Below are 15,501 nucleotides of genomic sequence, written 5' to 3'. Positions count from 1 at the left end.
CGAGGCGAGGGCAGCCCTGCCCGCCCTGAGTGACCACAACTCACCAGGCACTTCCCAGAGTTCGTTTATAAAAAACAATGACGAGCGCAGTACCAATTCAGCAGACTTGCTCCCCAAGGCCGGTGGGAGCCACAGACCCTGCTTTCTGGGGCCCCTGAGGCCCAGGTGGCATGAGACCAGGCGTCCTGGCCCCCCAGAGCCCCGCCTCTCCCTGAGAGCCTGATGCAGGCCGTGGCTGGGACCCCGGATCCAGCCTCTGTGCCCCCCAAGCCCAGGCAGGAGGGTGGGGGCCGGGCAGATTGGCCCCGCCCCATCAACCCATCAGGGCCCAGGCCCACTCCCACACCGGACCCCGGAGGCACAAGGGTGGGTGAGGCCCTGCCCTCAGAGCTTGGGGGGGCTCCAGGTGACTCTCCTTTGCAGGGACATCAGGGGCCTGGACCCGAGGCCAGTGACAGGAAGGGGTCCCTTGCTTCCAGGGCCAGAGGAAAGCTGGGGGAGCCGCGGGAGGGGACACAGTGATATTTGGTGGGCAGGGGTCCCTCTGTCCATCGTCTAGCCAGGTCCTGCCCCGCCCCAGGCCTCGGCTACTGGGATGCCTGGGCATCGGGCCCTGCGGGGGCCCCATTCTCCTGGGGGAGCTGAGATACGTGGAAGAAGGTGGTCCTCATGGCCTGCTGGCAGGTGTCCAAGAGCTCGGGGACGTCGGCGATAGTGAGGCCAGCGGTGGGGATGGCGTCCAGCACCTCCACCTTGACGGTTCCTGGTGGGGTGGGGGGGCGTCAGCAGCCTGAGGGGCTCTCTGGGGGGGGCCCCTCCTCTCCTCGGCTGCCCGCCAGCCTCCCCCGCAGAGCCTCCCGAGGGGCTGGGCGGGGCTCTTCCCCGGACACCCTGGTCCCAGGTGGTTGGCTTTTAATTGAGAATAACCGACACAGTCGTACACACGAGTCCCAAGTATGTTCTCAGTGGGTGTGGGCAAGTGTGTGCTCCCCTGTGAGGACCACCCAGGGTCCAGACATTTCCTCCCCCAGAAGGTACCCACCCTCCCTTCCACTCCCACCCTCCACAGTGGTTCAGGCGGCCTCGGGGTCTCGGATGTGGGCAGAGGCAGCTTCTATCTTGGACCCCACTTCCCACCTAGGCACCAGGTGCCCTTGTGCAGGGTCTGGAGGGAAGGGCGGAGGGAGGTCCCAAGCTCCATGGCCGGGGGGCACGGGGGTGCCCGGGAGGCTGCTGCCCCTGAGAGGCCTGGATGCGCTGGCTCAGAAGGCAACCCTGGCACAGGAAGGGGCCACCTCAAGGCCCCCGAGCCGTGTGCACGGCCCGGGCCTGTGTGTGTGAACTTGGGCACCCAGCCCACCTTCTGGGCACCTCGGCCTCCCCACAGCCCAAGGCTGAGACTCTAGACCCTTCCCTCCCTCCCTTCTTCCTTCCCCAAGCGGTCTCTGAGTAGCAGGGGTCTGTAGTGACCACCCAGAAACGGGAACTGTTCTCTTAGGGGCGCGGGTGTCGCAGTGACTGAGAACAGGTGGGCCGGCGGGTGCACAGGTTGGGGGTACCTGGGGTGAAGAGCTTCGTCTTGTAGTTGTAGAAGGAGGAGAAGCTGGAGTAAACCACGGGGATGATGGGCACCTGGGGACGGCAGACGTGGCAGCCTGAGGATGGACCGGAGCCCTCCCCCAGCCCAGCCTGATCCCCAAGGATGAGCTCTGGGGAGAGGCCTGCCTGGCCGCCAGCCTGCCCCCACCTTGGGGCTGTTCCCAGGAGTCCCTGTGGCCACATCCTGCCCCAGGGTGCTTCCACACACTGACCCCTGGGCCTCCATGCCCTGGGTGGCCCAGAGTCCATAAACTCATCCTGCACATCACCATTCAAGCATTCCCTTCTCCAGGAAGACTTCCTGGGTTGGCACGTATCCATCTGATACACATCTGCATTCCCCACGGGGTCCTAAGATTACCCAGGGCCCTGTCCCGTTTAGCCAGAGGAGGTAACTGAGGTCTTTCTGCCCACCCCTCCCTTCCCAACCCCTCACCCATCCCAGGGAAGATGGGGGCAGCTCCAGCCAGGGGAGGGGGCAGGGTATTCCTGGAAGACACCAGCATCAAGTCCAATGGTGACCCCAATGGTGATGCCAATGTCGGAAATGGCACCTGGGGGTAATCATCAACCCGGGGCGGGGGAGAGGGGTGACAGCAAACGATGTCCGGTCTCCTGGCTGACACTCGCTGCCCCCGGCCCCCCAAAGCTCCTTCGGTATCTCATCTCTCCTCTTCCACGACCCCTTCTTCACCGGCGAAGGGAAGTGACCTCAGTCCCAGGCCTGTGGCGGGGGTGTCCTCCTCCTCTTGCTTGGGCAGGGCTGGGGTCAGAGCCCAGGCTCACGCCCCCATCCCCACACGCCCACCGCCAGCTCGGGGCCCCTCCACCCCACGCTCCAGCTCCCACACCCGCCTGGCGCTGGCTGGGAGCTTCTGGAAGGAGGGCTCTCCCGTCCTTGCTCAGGGCCACCAGGGGGTGCTAGAGGCCACCTGTCACAGGTGAAGGACAGGAGAAAAGCAAACCCCTGCCCAGCTGCCCCCCTGACTCCGATCAGGCAGGATGAAAGCCCCCCCTCCCCTGACCCCAGACGATGGCTGCCTTCCCCTACACAAGTCCCCCAGCACAGGACCTGGGTGAGACAGGGCACCCCTCACCTACCAGGAGACCCCACCCCATGGATGGATGTGCCCCAACCTCTCCTGCCATCACCCCAGACCCCAGGACACCTCTAGGACAAACTGCATCCCTAGAAGTCAAGGACCAGAAAAACATCTAGCCCCGTGGAGGGCTCCCAGCTCACCTATCCTGGCCCATCGCCAGCTCCGGCCCGACCCTGCCTCACGCCGCAGGCCCCGCTCCCCCTGAGCCACTGCCCACTCCCCCGCCCAGCTGGGGGTGCTGGGGGCCTGAGCCTGGCACAGCCTTCCCGAGACAGCTCAGCCAGCAGGCCTCCTGCCTCCGCCTTGATGCCAACCCCAGCCTCCCTCCGCAGGTCCCTCGCCTGGCCAGCTAGAAAGCGGGGTGCTGGGGCTCCAGGCACAGGTACGGTGCTGGCGAGCATCACTCGAGCTGGCGCTGGGCCTGATCAGGTGCCAGCCTTAGCGCTCAGCGCGGGTAAAGCGGCCCTGCCCTCCTTAGCGGGTCAGGGCCAGGTGCTGGGGGCGGGGAGGCCCCGCCGCCTGCCCAGCGGGAGGCGGTCCGTGAGCGCCAGTGGCCTCCGCCTGGCCAGGAGGTCACCTTCAGCCTTAAGCCAACCTGGACGCGCTTCCCACCCCTGGCTGCGGCCCTGACGTACCTGGGCCTGGATGGCCAGGTAGAAGGCACCTTTCTTGAAAGGCAGCAGATCCCCATTGTCATTCCGCGTGCCCTCGGGGTAGATCCACACTTTGAGCTGTTGGAGAGACAGGAGGCGGGTCGGGGGGCTGCCCCTGGGGGGCCACCCAGCCCCAAGGAGCCCACTGCTCAGCGGAGAACACCACCGCTACCACCACTGACAGCCGAGGCACCGCGCCTGGCTTTTCTGTCTGCGGTTTACGGACACGCACCGATGATGCATTTTCTTCTGCCAAAGGGAGTCACACGCACGGGCTGTCCTGACAGCACAGAAGCGTTCACACCGCCAAGCAGCCCCCGAGCCCCAGGCGCTCACCTTCTCCCTGACCATGCGCTCGCCCACATCAGAGATCACGGTCATGGCCATCCTGGAGCGCTGCCGGTTGATGAAGAGAACGCCGCCCAGGTACATGATAAGGCCCACGGGCCCCAGGAAGAGCAGCTCGCGCTTGGCAATCTGCACGCAGCGATCAGGGAGGACCTCCATGAGGCCTGAGCCCAGGTCGGGGGCCGGGGGAGACAGAGACAGAGCCCAGCCTCAGAGCCTCCCCGAGGAGGAGCGAGCTGACCCTCGGCCTCGGCCGCCAAGAGGCCTGGGCCAAGTCACGCCTTCCCGCTGGCTACCTGGGCATCCCCTGGCCTCTGAGCCTCAGTTTCCCCTGCAGAGGGAAGGTGCTGAAGCAGGGCTCCCGTGCCCGGCGCCTTGTCTCCTGTTACCAGCCGGAGGCCTGTGTCTGCAGGGGGGCACAGGTCCCCGGTCCGCATCTGCCCCCTCACCTGCCAGCTTTTCCGGGCCCAGCCCCCACCAACTGAAGCAGCATACCCCTCCTCCCCCTCCCCCCCAGGCAACTGGGAAGGGCCGGCCCTCCCGCCAAACCCTCCGCAGCCGGCCTACCCATCATGTCCAGGATGCTCTGGTGGTTGGAAATGATGACACAGGGGCGGTCCTCCTCCAGCTTCTGGCGGCCCTTTACCTCAAAGCGAAGGCCGTACAAGTACTTGAAGGACCGGATGAACCAACTGATGATGCTGAGGGGGGAGACGGGCCGTGAGCAGAGGCCACCGCCCACCTTGTAACTCAGGCTCCGCCCGCAGACCTGGCCAGGGTCATCCCGGTGCAGGACCAGAGACAGACACAGCACGGGGACCCCCTGCCCGCCCTGGCAGGCTGGCCGCTGACCCTGAGCTCGCCTTCCCCTCGGAGAACCTTCAGGTCCTGTCCCTCAACCCCTCAACGGGATGGCGAGTGCCTCCCTGCCCCCCTGCTACCCCAGCCGGCGAGGGTAAGGTCACACAGGAGCAAGGCCTCGGGGGCCCGGACGCCCGGCAGGGGGGAGGGCGCCTCCTTCCGCATCTGCGTTCCCAGGCCTGCACCTGCCACCCAGCCCTCACCCCACACCCCTGATCGTCACCACAAGCGGGGGGGGGCCCAGCTGGACGGGGCTGAAGGCCGAGAGCCCCCGGGGCCGGGCTGGCTCCGTTCTCAGACGTGTCAGCGACCGAAGGACCCGACACGGAGAGGCCCCTGCAGAGGAGGCTGGGCCCCCACCCACGGGAAGTGACCGTCCCCTCAAGGCAGAGCCACACCGGGAAGAAAGCGTGGGTACCAAGCGGAGACCTTGTAAAGGAGCTGAAGGTTGCTTCCAGTCTCCACCGCTGGGGAGACCGGCCCGGCCAGGCATCACTCCTCCCCTGCGTCCTACAGAGCAGCGCCCTAGCCCCTTTCACAGACACACCCACGGTCACATGAGGATGGCAGTGGAGCCAGAATGTGTGTGCGCCCCGCTCCCAGCAGGAGGCTGCCCCGGGCACTCGTGACCTTGAGGGGCCTGGCCCAGCAGCACTCGACAGGCAGGCACGACCAGGCGTGCCCCTGGGAACGGTGTCTGCAGGTGGCTGGCCGACAGGGAGAAGGGTGGCCCTGGCCCGCTGCTCTGCGGGAACACTGCACACACTTGGCAAGGGACAGGTGCCCGTGAGGGGTCAGCCTGCTCGGGGTGACGGAGCCCGAGGCTTGAGGTCACTCCTCTGCAACTCAGGCAGGTCCCCTGGGTCCTTCCCATCCGTGGGTGGCAGGGGGCTGAGGGTGGGCCCCAGTGACCCAAGGGTTCCTGACCCAGAACTGTTCCGCTTCTCCCAGAAGATTTGTGTGCGCGCACACACACACACACCCACACCAGGGTCATTTGATCTCCCCGCAGTCCTGACCGGAAGGGAGGGATTTCCCACTTTATCCAGAAGGGCCTGGGCTCAGAGCTGGCCCTCAATAGAGCAGAGACTCAGAGCTGGGCCCTTGACCCAAAGCCACACTCAGGTCTTTAAAACTGTGGTAAAATACACACGACATAAAATTTACCATCTTAACTCGTTTTAAGTTCAGTGGCATTAAGTGTACTCACATTGTTGTGCAACCGTCCCCATCATCTGGGACTCTTTCATTTTCCCAGACTGCCACTCTGTCCCCATTAAACACTCACTTCCCGCGCCCCCCTTCCCCAGCCCCGGGCCCCACTGTCCACTTTCTGTCTCTATGGGTCTGTCTCCTCCAGGCCCTCACATGAGTGGACCCTGTCGGATTTTCCTCTTTGTGTCTGAAAGGCAGACTCGTATCCAGCTCACAAAGCCTAACTCCCCACGTTATCGCGCGGTGCAGATGGGGAAACTGAGGCTCCAGGAAGCAGCTGACCCTGGGCTGCTCTCACAATCAGACCGGCCAGCCTTCCCCGGATCTGGAAGCCAGGCCTTCTTCCTTAGCTTTGTAAGCCTCAGCCAGCTCGAGCCAGACCTTCCCGTTTGTCCCCATCCGGCTCAGGGGTTGCCAGGCTGGACACTCTCGGGAGAGCTGACTGGCGGTCTCAGCTGGGGAGCCTCGGGCATCTCAGCTGCAAAACACAGCTTCTCGGGTCATCTTGAGGGTTGAAGGGCACAGGGAGAGGGCCTGTGTGTCCAATAACACGGGGAAAGCGCAATCTCACTGGCAAAGAAATGCAGGCTGAAACAAGAAACCCCGTCTTCATCCTTCAGATCGGCAGATGAAAGCCTGATAACAGGAGGTGTTGGCCTGGTGTTAGGAAATGGCCCAAGGGCTGCTGGCAGAAGTCGGAGGCCACAGAGGTTTCTGGAGGGCAGGTTAGCAGCACTTGGCAAAAGCCCTTAACAAGCCTATTCCCTTTGAGCTGCAATCCTCTTCCGGCCATGGATCCTAAAGCAGTTGTGAGGCAGGCATAGGCACGGTCTGAATTAGGAAAATCTGAAAACACCTCAACGTCCCCCGTGGGGAGAGGTAAAATAAACGGGGCTGCGGCAGAGGAAAATAGCAAAGATCTGTATTTATTTACTGCCAGGGCTGTTCCCTTGACTTCTAATAACTACATATCGTTTCCATTTCCCTCCCAGGCCACATCTGGAAAGGACAGTGTTTCTCTCTGGTAGTGGCATCTGCTGGCTCCATTTTTCTTCTTTTTTTAAAATTGGGGTGAAATACACATAAAATTTATCATTTTAAACCATTTGTCAGTGTCCGGTTCAGTGGCACAGGTACATTCACATTGCTATGCAGCCATCCCCAACCATCCGTCTCCAGAACTTTTCTATATTTTCTTTTTGTATCTAATTTAAGGGATCAGTTGTATATGGGTAGGTTTTTGATTTTGTTTTGTTTGAACTATGAAAGATGCTGTGTATAAGACTCAGCTGAGCAGGGGCTCTCTGCAGCTGCTCTGCTGCTTGTTTCCCGCCTCGCCCACTCCGGCTGGGAGCCCAGGCCAAGGCAGAGCCCCCGCACCAAAGGCTCCAGGACGGACAGACAGGCCCAGGGCTGCCCCACAAGCTGCAGCAGACGGAGGCGCCCATGGCAACTCTCCACACATTTACAAATAATTGCTCTCAGACAAACTAAAAGATACAGCCACCGGGTGAGTACAGGAAGCTGGGAAAGAAAGGCGCATCTCGGGAGTGGAAAGAGGCATCTCGGGAGTGGAAAGAGGCAACGGATGTTCCTCAACGGGAGGGGACCGGTCACTCCCAGCAGGCGGCGTGCACGTGGGTGCCCACTTTTCCTTCTCCTAATGTCCCATATTTTCAAGGTTTTCTGTAAAAGTGGTGGGAAAGTATCTATTATCATTTTAATAGTGCTTCCTTGAAGAAGGAAGCAGACCGAGCTTTGCAGAGGCCCCTCCAGTGCCCAGGCAGGGAGAGCCGGTCTGTCCTGGCCTGGAGCGCAGCACGCTTCCAACCACGGGGACAGACACCCCACAGCCACGCCCGGCGTCTCCTGAACGCTGCATGCCACGCCTGCGCCTAGAACAGACGTGAACTGTCCTGTTTCGGTCAGACAATAACCCCACAAGGTCGTACACTCATTACACCCAGGTGAGGAAGTCAAGGCTCAGCAGAGCTAAGTGACTTGCCCAAAGTCACACAGCAGGGAGGCCAGGATGGGCCGGAGCCCACCTCGAAACCTGACTTTTGAAAAATGTGTGAAAAATGTCAAGCAGAGGGCCTGCTGGAGGTGGAGTGACGGCTCCAGGGTTGCCAGGTGGAGTCTCGAGCTCCTTTTGAGGCCTCCCCCTCCTCCCCTGGGGGGCTCTATGGCCCCCACCCAACCCCCAGCAGGGCTGCAAGTGGCTCTGTCATCCTCTCCCAGCAGGAAGCTCAAAGCAGCCACCCTCCCCGGGCTGCCCTGCCTGCCCAGCCCAGGCCTCATCCTGAGCGCCGACACCCCCTGTGCCCCAACACCCACCTGACCCCAGCGCCCCACCCCTCGGCCGCAGGAAGCCCGCAGCTGCTCCCTCCTCTCCCCTACGGGGAGCAGGGCAGGAGTCACGGGTGCACGCCAGGGATGTGCCCGTCCCACACCCTCCAGCCCTGAACCCCACGTCCTGCCTCCCCTGGGGGTGGAGCTAAGGTTGCCTGAAGCCCAGGTGGCCCAGGGCTGGGTTGAGTGCATGGCACAAGGTTTCAGAAGCACTGCTGACAGCTGCCAGGTAGGTGATTGGTGCCAGCTTTCCATAGCAAGGCAGGTGGCCCCCAGGACAGGTTCCTTCCAAGTGCCCTTAAGCAGAGGGGATCTCCTGGCCCTTCCTGGGTCTTTCTCAGAAGCCCTCCACTTAACCCTGACCGGGGCCGCCGGCCTAGAAGTGAGCGTCATAAACGCTGCAGATTTTGGGGGGCCTGAGGCCGACCTCCTGTGCTCGCCCGAGGACACCGGGGCCCGGCCCAAGCTCAGGGTCAGACAGACCCTGACTCCCTCTCACCAGCTGTGACCTTGGGCAATGGACTTGACCTCCCTAAACTTCCGTTTCCACTCGTGAAATGGGAAGGGTGTGGAGGGACTGAGCGAGATGAGGCTGGAACGCCCGAGGGAGCCCTCCGCAAACAGCAGCTGTGTCGGCGACGACACAGAACAGAAGAATCAAAGTAAATGAAAGCAAGAGGATCCTCCCCCGGCCGGCAGCTGCTCCAGGCGACTGGGAAGCAGTTCAAGGTCAGGTCTGAGCTACCTGCTGACCTCTGCCCTCAGCCCCTGGACTCGGCGTAGGTGGCTCTGGGGAGACCTGGCAGCTGTTTCGGCTGAGAGGCGCCAGACCTCAGCCAGACCCCACGGGCTTTGCCCCGGAAAGGGAGGGGCTTGATGGGGTTTGTTCAGGGCGGCCCTGCCAGGAGGGCAGCACACACAGCCACTGATCTGCTCAGGGGACGGGAGGTCCTGGGAGGGCCACCTGGCAGAGCAGCAGTGTTTTCCAAGTGTCATGTGAGCTGGAGCACAGAGGGGGCCTGGAGCTGGGGGCTCCAGCCTGTTCAGGTGCCCAGAGGTGTTAAGAGGGGCCTGGAAGGAGGCGGGGCCGTGAGCAGAGTGTCCAGGGCTCTCGGGAGCTCTGCTTCCTGGGCCCGCAGCAGTACACCCAGAGAGGAGGCTCTGCCCCTCACTATCCCACCGCAAGCAAAGCCAGGGCAGACCTTCCTGCGAGACCAGGGCCCCAGGCCGGCCCCCAGGTGCTGCGGCTCCCCAACAGCGCTGTGTCTGCCTCCACGCATACCCCAGGGCCACGCAGTGGCTGGCATTGCTGGGTTCAAACCCTGACCGGCATCGACAAGCCACCCGCCCCTGGCTACAGTGATGCTCGTCCTCGATGTTTCGAGCGGCTCCACCTGCCCTGCCCCCCACCCCACCCCGCAGCCTAGCTATGCCCCCCAGGTCCTGGCCACTAGGATGGACGCAGAAGTGGGCAGTTCAGTCCCCAGAGGTCCTGCCGTAACAGTGGCATGCTGGACCCCGAGAATGGGGCGGCCACAGGCCAGAGGAGCCGGCAGCTTTCTGTGGCCCCAGGCTGCCCGCCCTGGTCGCCTGTGATGCATGAAAAAGTAAACTCTCCGGGTTAAGCCGTTGTTGTTAGGTTTCCTGATCCTGCAGGGAACCCAATTCTAACACACACCGCTTCCCTGGGCCTCGCTCTCTTCTCTGTCGAATGGGTGTAATAAGGGCATGTGCCCCTGGGACGAGGAAACAGGACCTGCTACTCCAGCCTCACCCTGAACACGGGACCCTGCCACTCTGGGAGGGGTCCCTGGCCTCAGCCCACAGCCTGGTCAGAACAGAGCCTGCCTCTGCTTCTCAGTTCCCAGCACCGCCCTGCACACTCAGAGCTCGCAAGTAAATGGCAAAGGCCTCCTTGCATGCTCACCCAGAGCCCCATCGTGGGGAGGGGCAGCTGCTCACGGGGAACACGGGAAAGTGAGGGGGGTGGGCGGAGTGGGGCTGTCCCTCCTGGAGCTCAGGGATCCCCCCGAGCCTGGCCTCCAGCCCCAAGGCAGCCACGGCGCTGCCCCCAGCCCCTAATGCTGCGAGAGACAGAGGAGAAATGAAAAGCGTGCACTGTGGAGTCACTCTCAGTGGGTCTGCAGCCCGGGGCCCCCGTGTCCTAGCTCTGGGATCCCGCCAGCCGTCTCCCCACTCCCCGCCTTGGAGGCCTGAGTTCTAAGCTGCTGCTCTGCAGACTCATCTGTAAAACGGAACACGTAATAATCCCTGTCCCCAAGCTTGAGGCATCCGCGGCGCACGGCGCGTGCTCAGGAGGTGGAAGCAGAGGCTGGTGTCGAGGCTGGTGGGCAGAGTCCTTCCGGAAGTTCGGGTGGGACTGGCGCGGGCAGCCAGCCAGGCACCCACGGTGCTCAGTGGTCCCAGCCCAGGAGGGGCCTGAAGCCTGTCCACACAGCACCCCACCCTCCACTTCCGTCCTCCTGGGCCCTGTCCCTGGACCTGCTACCTAGGGGTACAGGGCACCTCCTCAGCCTCTGCATTTCCCAGGCCCCCACAGATGCACGCCTTGGGGAACTCGTGTTCACAAGGCACCCTGTCCCTACCCCCTCTCTTGGCCATCACTGGGGAGCCTTGGGGGTCATCACTGTGACCCACCTCGTGGGACCTGGGGGTGCAGGGGAAGGAGGCTGTGGGCTCCCAGGCCCGCCCCTCTCTGGGGAGGACACAGCACCTCTGCTATGTCCTGGACTGGTCCCTCTGCAGAGCCTGAGTCGGGGGCTGCCCTGGGGAGGGAAGGGCAGCAGGAAGCTCCCTCCTGAGCACCATCAGGGCCTCCAGGGTCCTGGAGAGGATGCCCCAGTTGGCCAGAATCTTGGGGGAGACTGGGGGCCAAGCCCGGCTCTGGGCTGAGGGGAGCGGGCCAGCAGACGCTGGAGGGCCGGGCTGGGCAGGGTGGGGCCGGAGCGCCAAGTGCTGGTCAGGCTGGCCTGCCAATCCAGCCACCGCGTCACAAAGGGCAGCTGGTGACTTCTGATCTGACGCCAGGAAGCAGCTTTGAAGCCCAGGCCTGGAAGAGCAAGTTGGGCCTTTGAAAGACAAGGAAGCGCCTTTGAAAGACAAGAGGCCACCTGATAATACGGAGCCAGGGAGGGGGAGGGTCACCTCCAGGAACGCCTGTCACCTGCTGAAAACCTGCTCCAGCCTTGCTTCCCACCCGAGCCCAGGACAGCACCCCCTCCAGGGAGCCCACCGGCCCTTGCTACCTGAAGCCACCCCCTCCCCCTGCCCCTCCAGGCCGGTCCCCAGCAGGTGCTGAATGGAGACTCTGGCCGTGAGCCCACTGCCTGCAGGGGATCCTCAATCTCAGGCCAGGCCCTCAGAGATATATTTCTGGAAACAGGCCCTCCCCACCCCAGAGGGTTGGCTGCTTGAGAAGACAGCTGGAAGGGCAACAAGTGGGCCGCCCCTGGGATCTGGGCTCCCTGGGACGCTGGCCTGGGCCATTTTGGGGGGGTACACTAGAGACCCATGGCCCACCCACCAGGCTCCCCGGCTCCTACTCCACACTCCCACTCCTGGTGCCACAGGAGCCACAAACCCCTGAAAACAGGGCCCGGAGGACCCACTGAGTGTGGGCCAGTCCCGGCAGGATCAGCCCGCCCAGATGAACAAGGACAGGGACGGCAGAAAGCCAGGAACCCTCACCCACTGCCCTGTAAGCACGTGGGTGGTGAGGGCCTCGGGGACCACAGTATGCCCACACCAGGCCACAGCCAAGGGCCATCATTGCAAAAGCCCCTCCCAATCGGAAACTGGGAGAAAGGGCAAGGAGCCCCCTCTCAGGCCACCGTGCCCCCGCCCAGCCTCTGACCCAGAGAGGCCCCCCGACTCTTCTGCTCAGCCCAGCCTGACCCCTCACCCAGCAACTCCAAGCTCCCCAGCTCTGGAGGGCGTCCCAGCCGCCACCCGTTCTTCCCGCCCAGAAGCCGGACCCCAAGGACTCCCGGCCCACCCTCCCCCGCGGAGCCACCACACCTTCCTAAGCGGAAGGAGAGGGAAGGGGAACCGGCCTGGTGCGCGAGCACCGGTGCGCTCATCGCCCGCGGCAGGTGGGCGCGAGGGGGTGGCGGAGAGAAGACGAGGAACGCCCCAGGCCCCGAGCGGAGGCGGGTCCGGGCGGGGCGGGGCGGGGCGGGGCACGGCGGGCGGCCCACCCTCCCCGCGGGGAAGCAGGACCGAGCCTCTGCCCGCTTGGCCCGGCCGCGTTCCTCTCGGGGCCGCCCGCACCCCGCACTCCCTGCGCGGCGCCGAGGGCGAGACCTGTTTAAACCCCTCCGTGCCTGCCCCTGGCCGGGGCCCCGGGGCAAGGGCGCGGGGACACTGTGACGCCGGCTCCGGGGACCCCGGCCCACCCTCGGCCGCCTCCCCAGCCGCGCTCTCCGACCCGCTCTCCCCTCGGCCGCTCCGAGAGCCCGGGAGAGGCGCGGGCAGGGCAGGAAGGAGGGAAAGGACACGGGAAAGTTAGGGAAGCGGAAGCGGGCGGCGGCGCGGCGCTGCCCCCGCCTCGGTGTCTCTCCCCACCCCGCCCGGCCCCCTTGCCTCATGTTCTCCACCGTCCGGCCGCCGTGGCGCAGCAGGCAGACGACCACGGCCACCGCGGAGACCGTGAAGCAGAGCACGCAGTACAGGCCGATCTTGGCGTAGAACTTGGCGGAGCGGCTCAGCTGCAGCAGCAGCAGCGCCAGCAGCAGCGCCGCGGTCAGCCACGGCCAGAGCTCCATGGCCGCGCCCCGAGCCCCGACGGCGCGGGCCTCCGGCTCCCTGCCCGGGCTCCGGCCGCGTGCTGGCGGCGGCGGCCCCTCCTCCTCGCCATGACCCGCCCGCGCCCCTTATTGCGAGGGCGGGGGACGGGGGGGGAGCTAGGGGGCGGGGCTGCCGGGGTGGCGAGCGGAGCTCGAGTGAGGAAGAGGCTAGGTGCGCCCCGCCCGCGACGTCCACACCCGCCGCTCGGTCACCGGCCCGGCGCCGCCCCCGCCCCGCCCCGCCCGCGACACTGCCCGTGCCCTGCCGCCAGGCCTCTGGCCCTGCGCCCCTCCCCAGCCCCCGCATCCCCGCAGCGGGTCGCCTGGGCCGTGGCACCCCGCAGGTCCCCACCGCCGGGCCGCCTTCCCCCCACCCGCGGGCACCGCCCCCGAGCCCTAGACCGCGGCTCCAAAGGCGGCCGAGGACGCGGCTGCCCTTGCCAGCCCGGTTGCCACACAAAGGGCCCTTGAACCGCGCCCGGTGACCGACGGGTAGCCTGCCGCTTCAGGTCCGCTCCAGCAATTGAGGGGAGACCCAGCCTTGTGCGGCCCAGTGGGCGCAAGGACTGAGGGGAGGGGGCTCTGAGTAGGCATGAGGCGTGTTTCTGGGGGGGGCTGGGAGCAACGGCTTTGGGTGCCAGGGCCTGCGTGTTATCTCCAGCGCTCCCGGTGCCAGACCAGGGCCGGTATCAGGCGACTGTTCACCACATCAGCGGATGGGCCTGCGCTGGCCTTGGGGAGGAGCAGGGACCCTGCCCGGTGCTCCAGGTCACCCCCTGTGGGCACAGCCAACAGGCCTCAGAGCAGATCGAGGCTGTAAAACCAAGTTTCCTTTCTGCACAAGTGCCCTCCACCTGTGGCCTGGGTCCCGGGTTTGCTTCAACTTACCAATGGCCGCACGTGTGGAGCCCCAGGGGCCTTAAGAATGCTGTTATTGGCCTCTTCCCTTTTTCAGATGCTGAGGTGATCTGTTACTGAAATACTTCACTGAAGCCTCCCCCCTCCCCAAACTGCTATTTTGGCTGACAAGTACAAAAGCTTCCATCATGGAGTGAATGGGGGTCTCAGGCCCAAAGGGAAGAGTGGTTTCCCTGCTGTGGGTGGAATACCCCATTCACAGGTGTTCTTAGCTTTTCACAAAAGTGGAGCGTCATTTCCTCTGCATTACACCTGTGGGCGATTTACAGTAAAACCTGTGAGAGCATTCTCTAGTTCAGTCTTGCTCCAAATCCGTCTGGCCATCATTCTGCATCAGATAGAACAGCTTGTCTCTTTTTCCACTCTTGGAACAGGATACTGCTGCCCCCTCTAGAGGAGGCCTGAGAGCCCCCCGGGGAGGGGGTGCTGTGCCAGGGCTGGCTGCAGGATTTGGGGCTCCCTGGACAGACCACAGCGAGACTCCAGAAAAGGCTCGTGGGTCAGGTGGGTGCACGACAGCCAGCAGTGCTGCAAGGAGCTGGGCATTGGGGCAGGAGGCCGGGTTCCAGGAGGGCTTCTCGGAGGGGGTGTAGAAATACATTGAGCTGGAGGCCCCAGAGGGTCCTTACAGAGGAACGGAATCCCACGCTCACGACCACCACGGGCAGACAGAGCTGCTTTACCCAAGGGCTCCTTCTGGTCCTTTAGCTCCCAGCCCACCACCCTTGCCAAGGCAGCCCCACCCACCGCTCACATCCCTTCCTGGGCTTCACTCTTCCGAGCGCTTCCCAGGACTCAGATACGCGTTTGTGGGTTTTCGTGCTCGTGGCCGTTCTCCCCCACCTCCCAGGGCTGCTCCGCTGAGCCGTGCCTGCTCTGGCGTCTGACACCCAAGAGAATAATGCCTGACACACAGTAGGTGCTCCACAAATACTCCCCAGAGCAAACACCTCCCCATTTTACAGAGGTGACGGGGAGAAGCCGGCCCCCGTCCCCGTATCCCACACCCACTGCCCCGGGAAGGCCGCTAGCGCCTGCTGCGCTGCCCTGTCTTCCTGCTCCCAGGGGCAGTGGTTCTGGACGCCGCTGTTTTGTCCTCAGACAGACAGACAGGCTGTTGCTCAATTTTGCCTCCTTTCCCAGTTCCTTCCTCCTCTGGGGAAGTGTTGAAAGAAAACGTCCACTTTTCCCCTGACAGGGAGGGGGAGGAGGAGGGGCCTCAGACTCCTCTGGGTCTGAAACAAATATTCAATATTCTCCTGTAATGCCCCATTTGGAAGGCTAACAATAACTCTTTTTGTTTCTTGAAAGTGAATCACCAGAGAATCTTCTGGGTTGGTGGAGATACCGAGACATGAAATTTTCCTCTAAAATGAGTGATTCATGACGAAGCAGGGCCTGGCGTGGGCTCTCTCCGGGCTCCTCCCACGTGGAGAATGCTACTTTAACAGGCAGGGATGTACCGGCGTCCTGCCTGACCCTCTTGGGTGCCCCGAGTCCCCACAAGCACCCAGGGAAGGTGCTGGGTGAGTTTGTTGCTAAGTCAGTCCCATCCCCTGCTGGACGACAGCTGAGAGCCCTCCTGGGCATTAGCTGGGACCTGCCCAGCCAGACAGCACCTGACATCAGGTGACACAATCGGGGCTG

The 15,501-nt window shown here is 63.8% G+C and overlaps 1 protein-coding gene across 2 annotated transcripts; it reads right to left on the bottom strand.

Moving 5' to 3' along the window:
* Positions 1–49: 49 nt before the first annotated feature.
* Positions 50–13,067, bottom strand: AGPAT2 (1-acylglycerol-3-phosphate O-acyltransferase 2). 2 transcript variants are annotated; one of them, XM_082468493.1, is made up of 6 exons: positions 12,734–13,049; positions 4,271–4,404; positions 3,692–3,867; positions 3,338–3,433; positions 1,560–1,632; positions 50–763 (listed from the first exon to the last, which is right to left on the bottom strand). In XM_082468493.1, the coding sequence occupies exons 1-6, from the start codon at positions 12,913–12,915 to the stop codon at positions 588–590; spliced, it is 837 nt and encodes a 278-aa protein (XP_082324619.1). In that variant the 5' UTR covers positions 12,916–13,049; the 3' UTR covers positions 50–587. The 2 variants fall into 2 exon arrangements, with proteins under 2 accessions (XP_082324619.1, XP_082324620.1); XM_082468494.1 differs by lacking the exon at positions 1,560–1,632 and having other exon boundaries at positions 12,734–13,067.
* Positions 13,068–15,501: the final 2,434 nt, after the last annotated feature.

The sequence above is a fragment of the Balaenoptera physalus genome, assembly GCF_965194825.1.
Source record: "Balaenoptera physalus genome assembly, chromosome: 7".
NCBI classification, from domain to species: Eukaryota; Metazoa; Chordata; class Mammalia; order Artiodactyla; family Balaenopteridae; genus Balaenoptera; species Balaenoptera physalus.
The sequence above is the reverse complement of the archived record's forward strand: the minus strand, read 5'-3'. Positions and strand labels throughout refer to the sequence as shown.

Excerpts from the sequence above, each read along its gene's own strand:
- AGPAT2 (XM_082468493.1), bottom strand. The coding sequence starts at position 12,915 with ATGGAGCTCTGGCCGTGGCTGACCGCGGCGCTGCTGCTGGCGCTGCTG. Across the intron at positions 4,405-12,733 it reads CGGACGGTGGAGAACATGAG|CATCATCAGTTGGTTCATCC; the intron begins GCAAGGGGGCCG and ends CTCCCCCCTCAG. Across the intron at positions 3,434-3,691 it reads AGCGCATGGTCAGGGAGAAG|CTCAAAGTGTGGATCTACCC; the intron begins GTGAGCGCCTGG and ends TCTCTCCAACAG.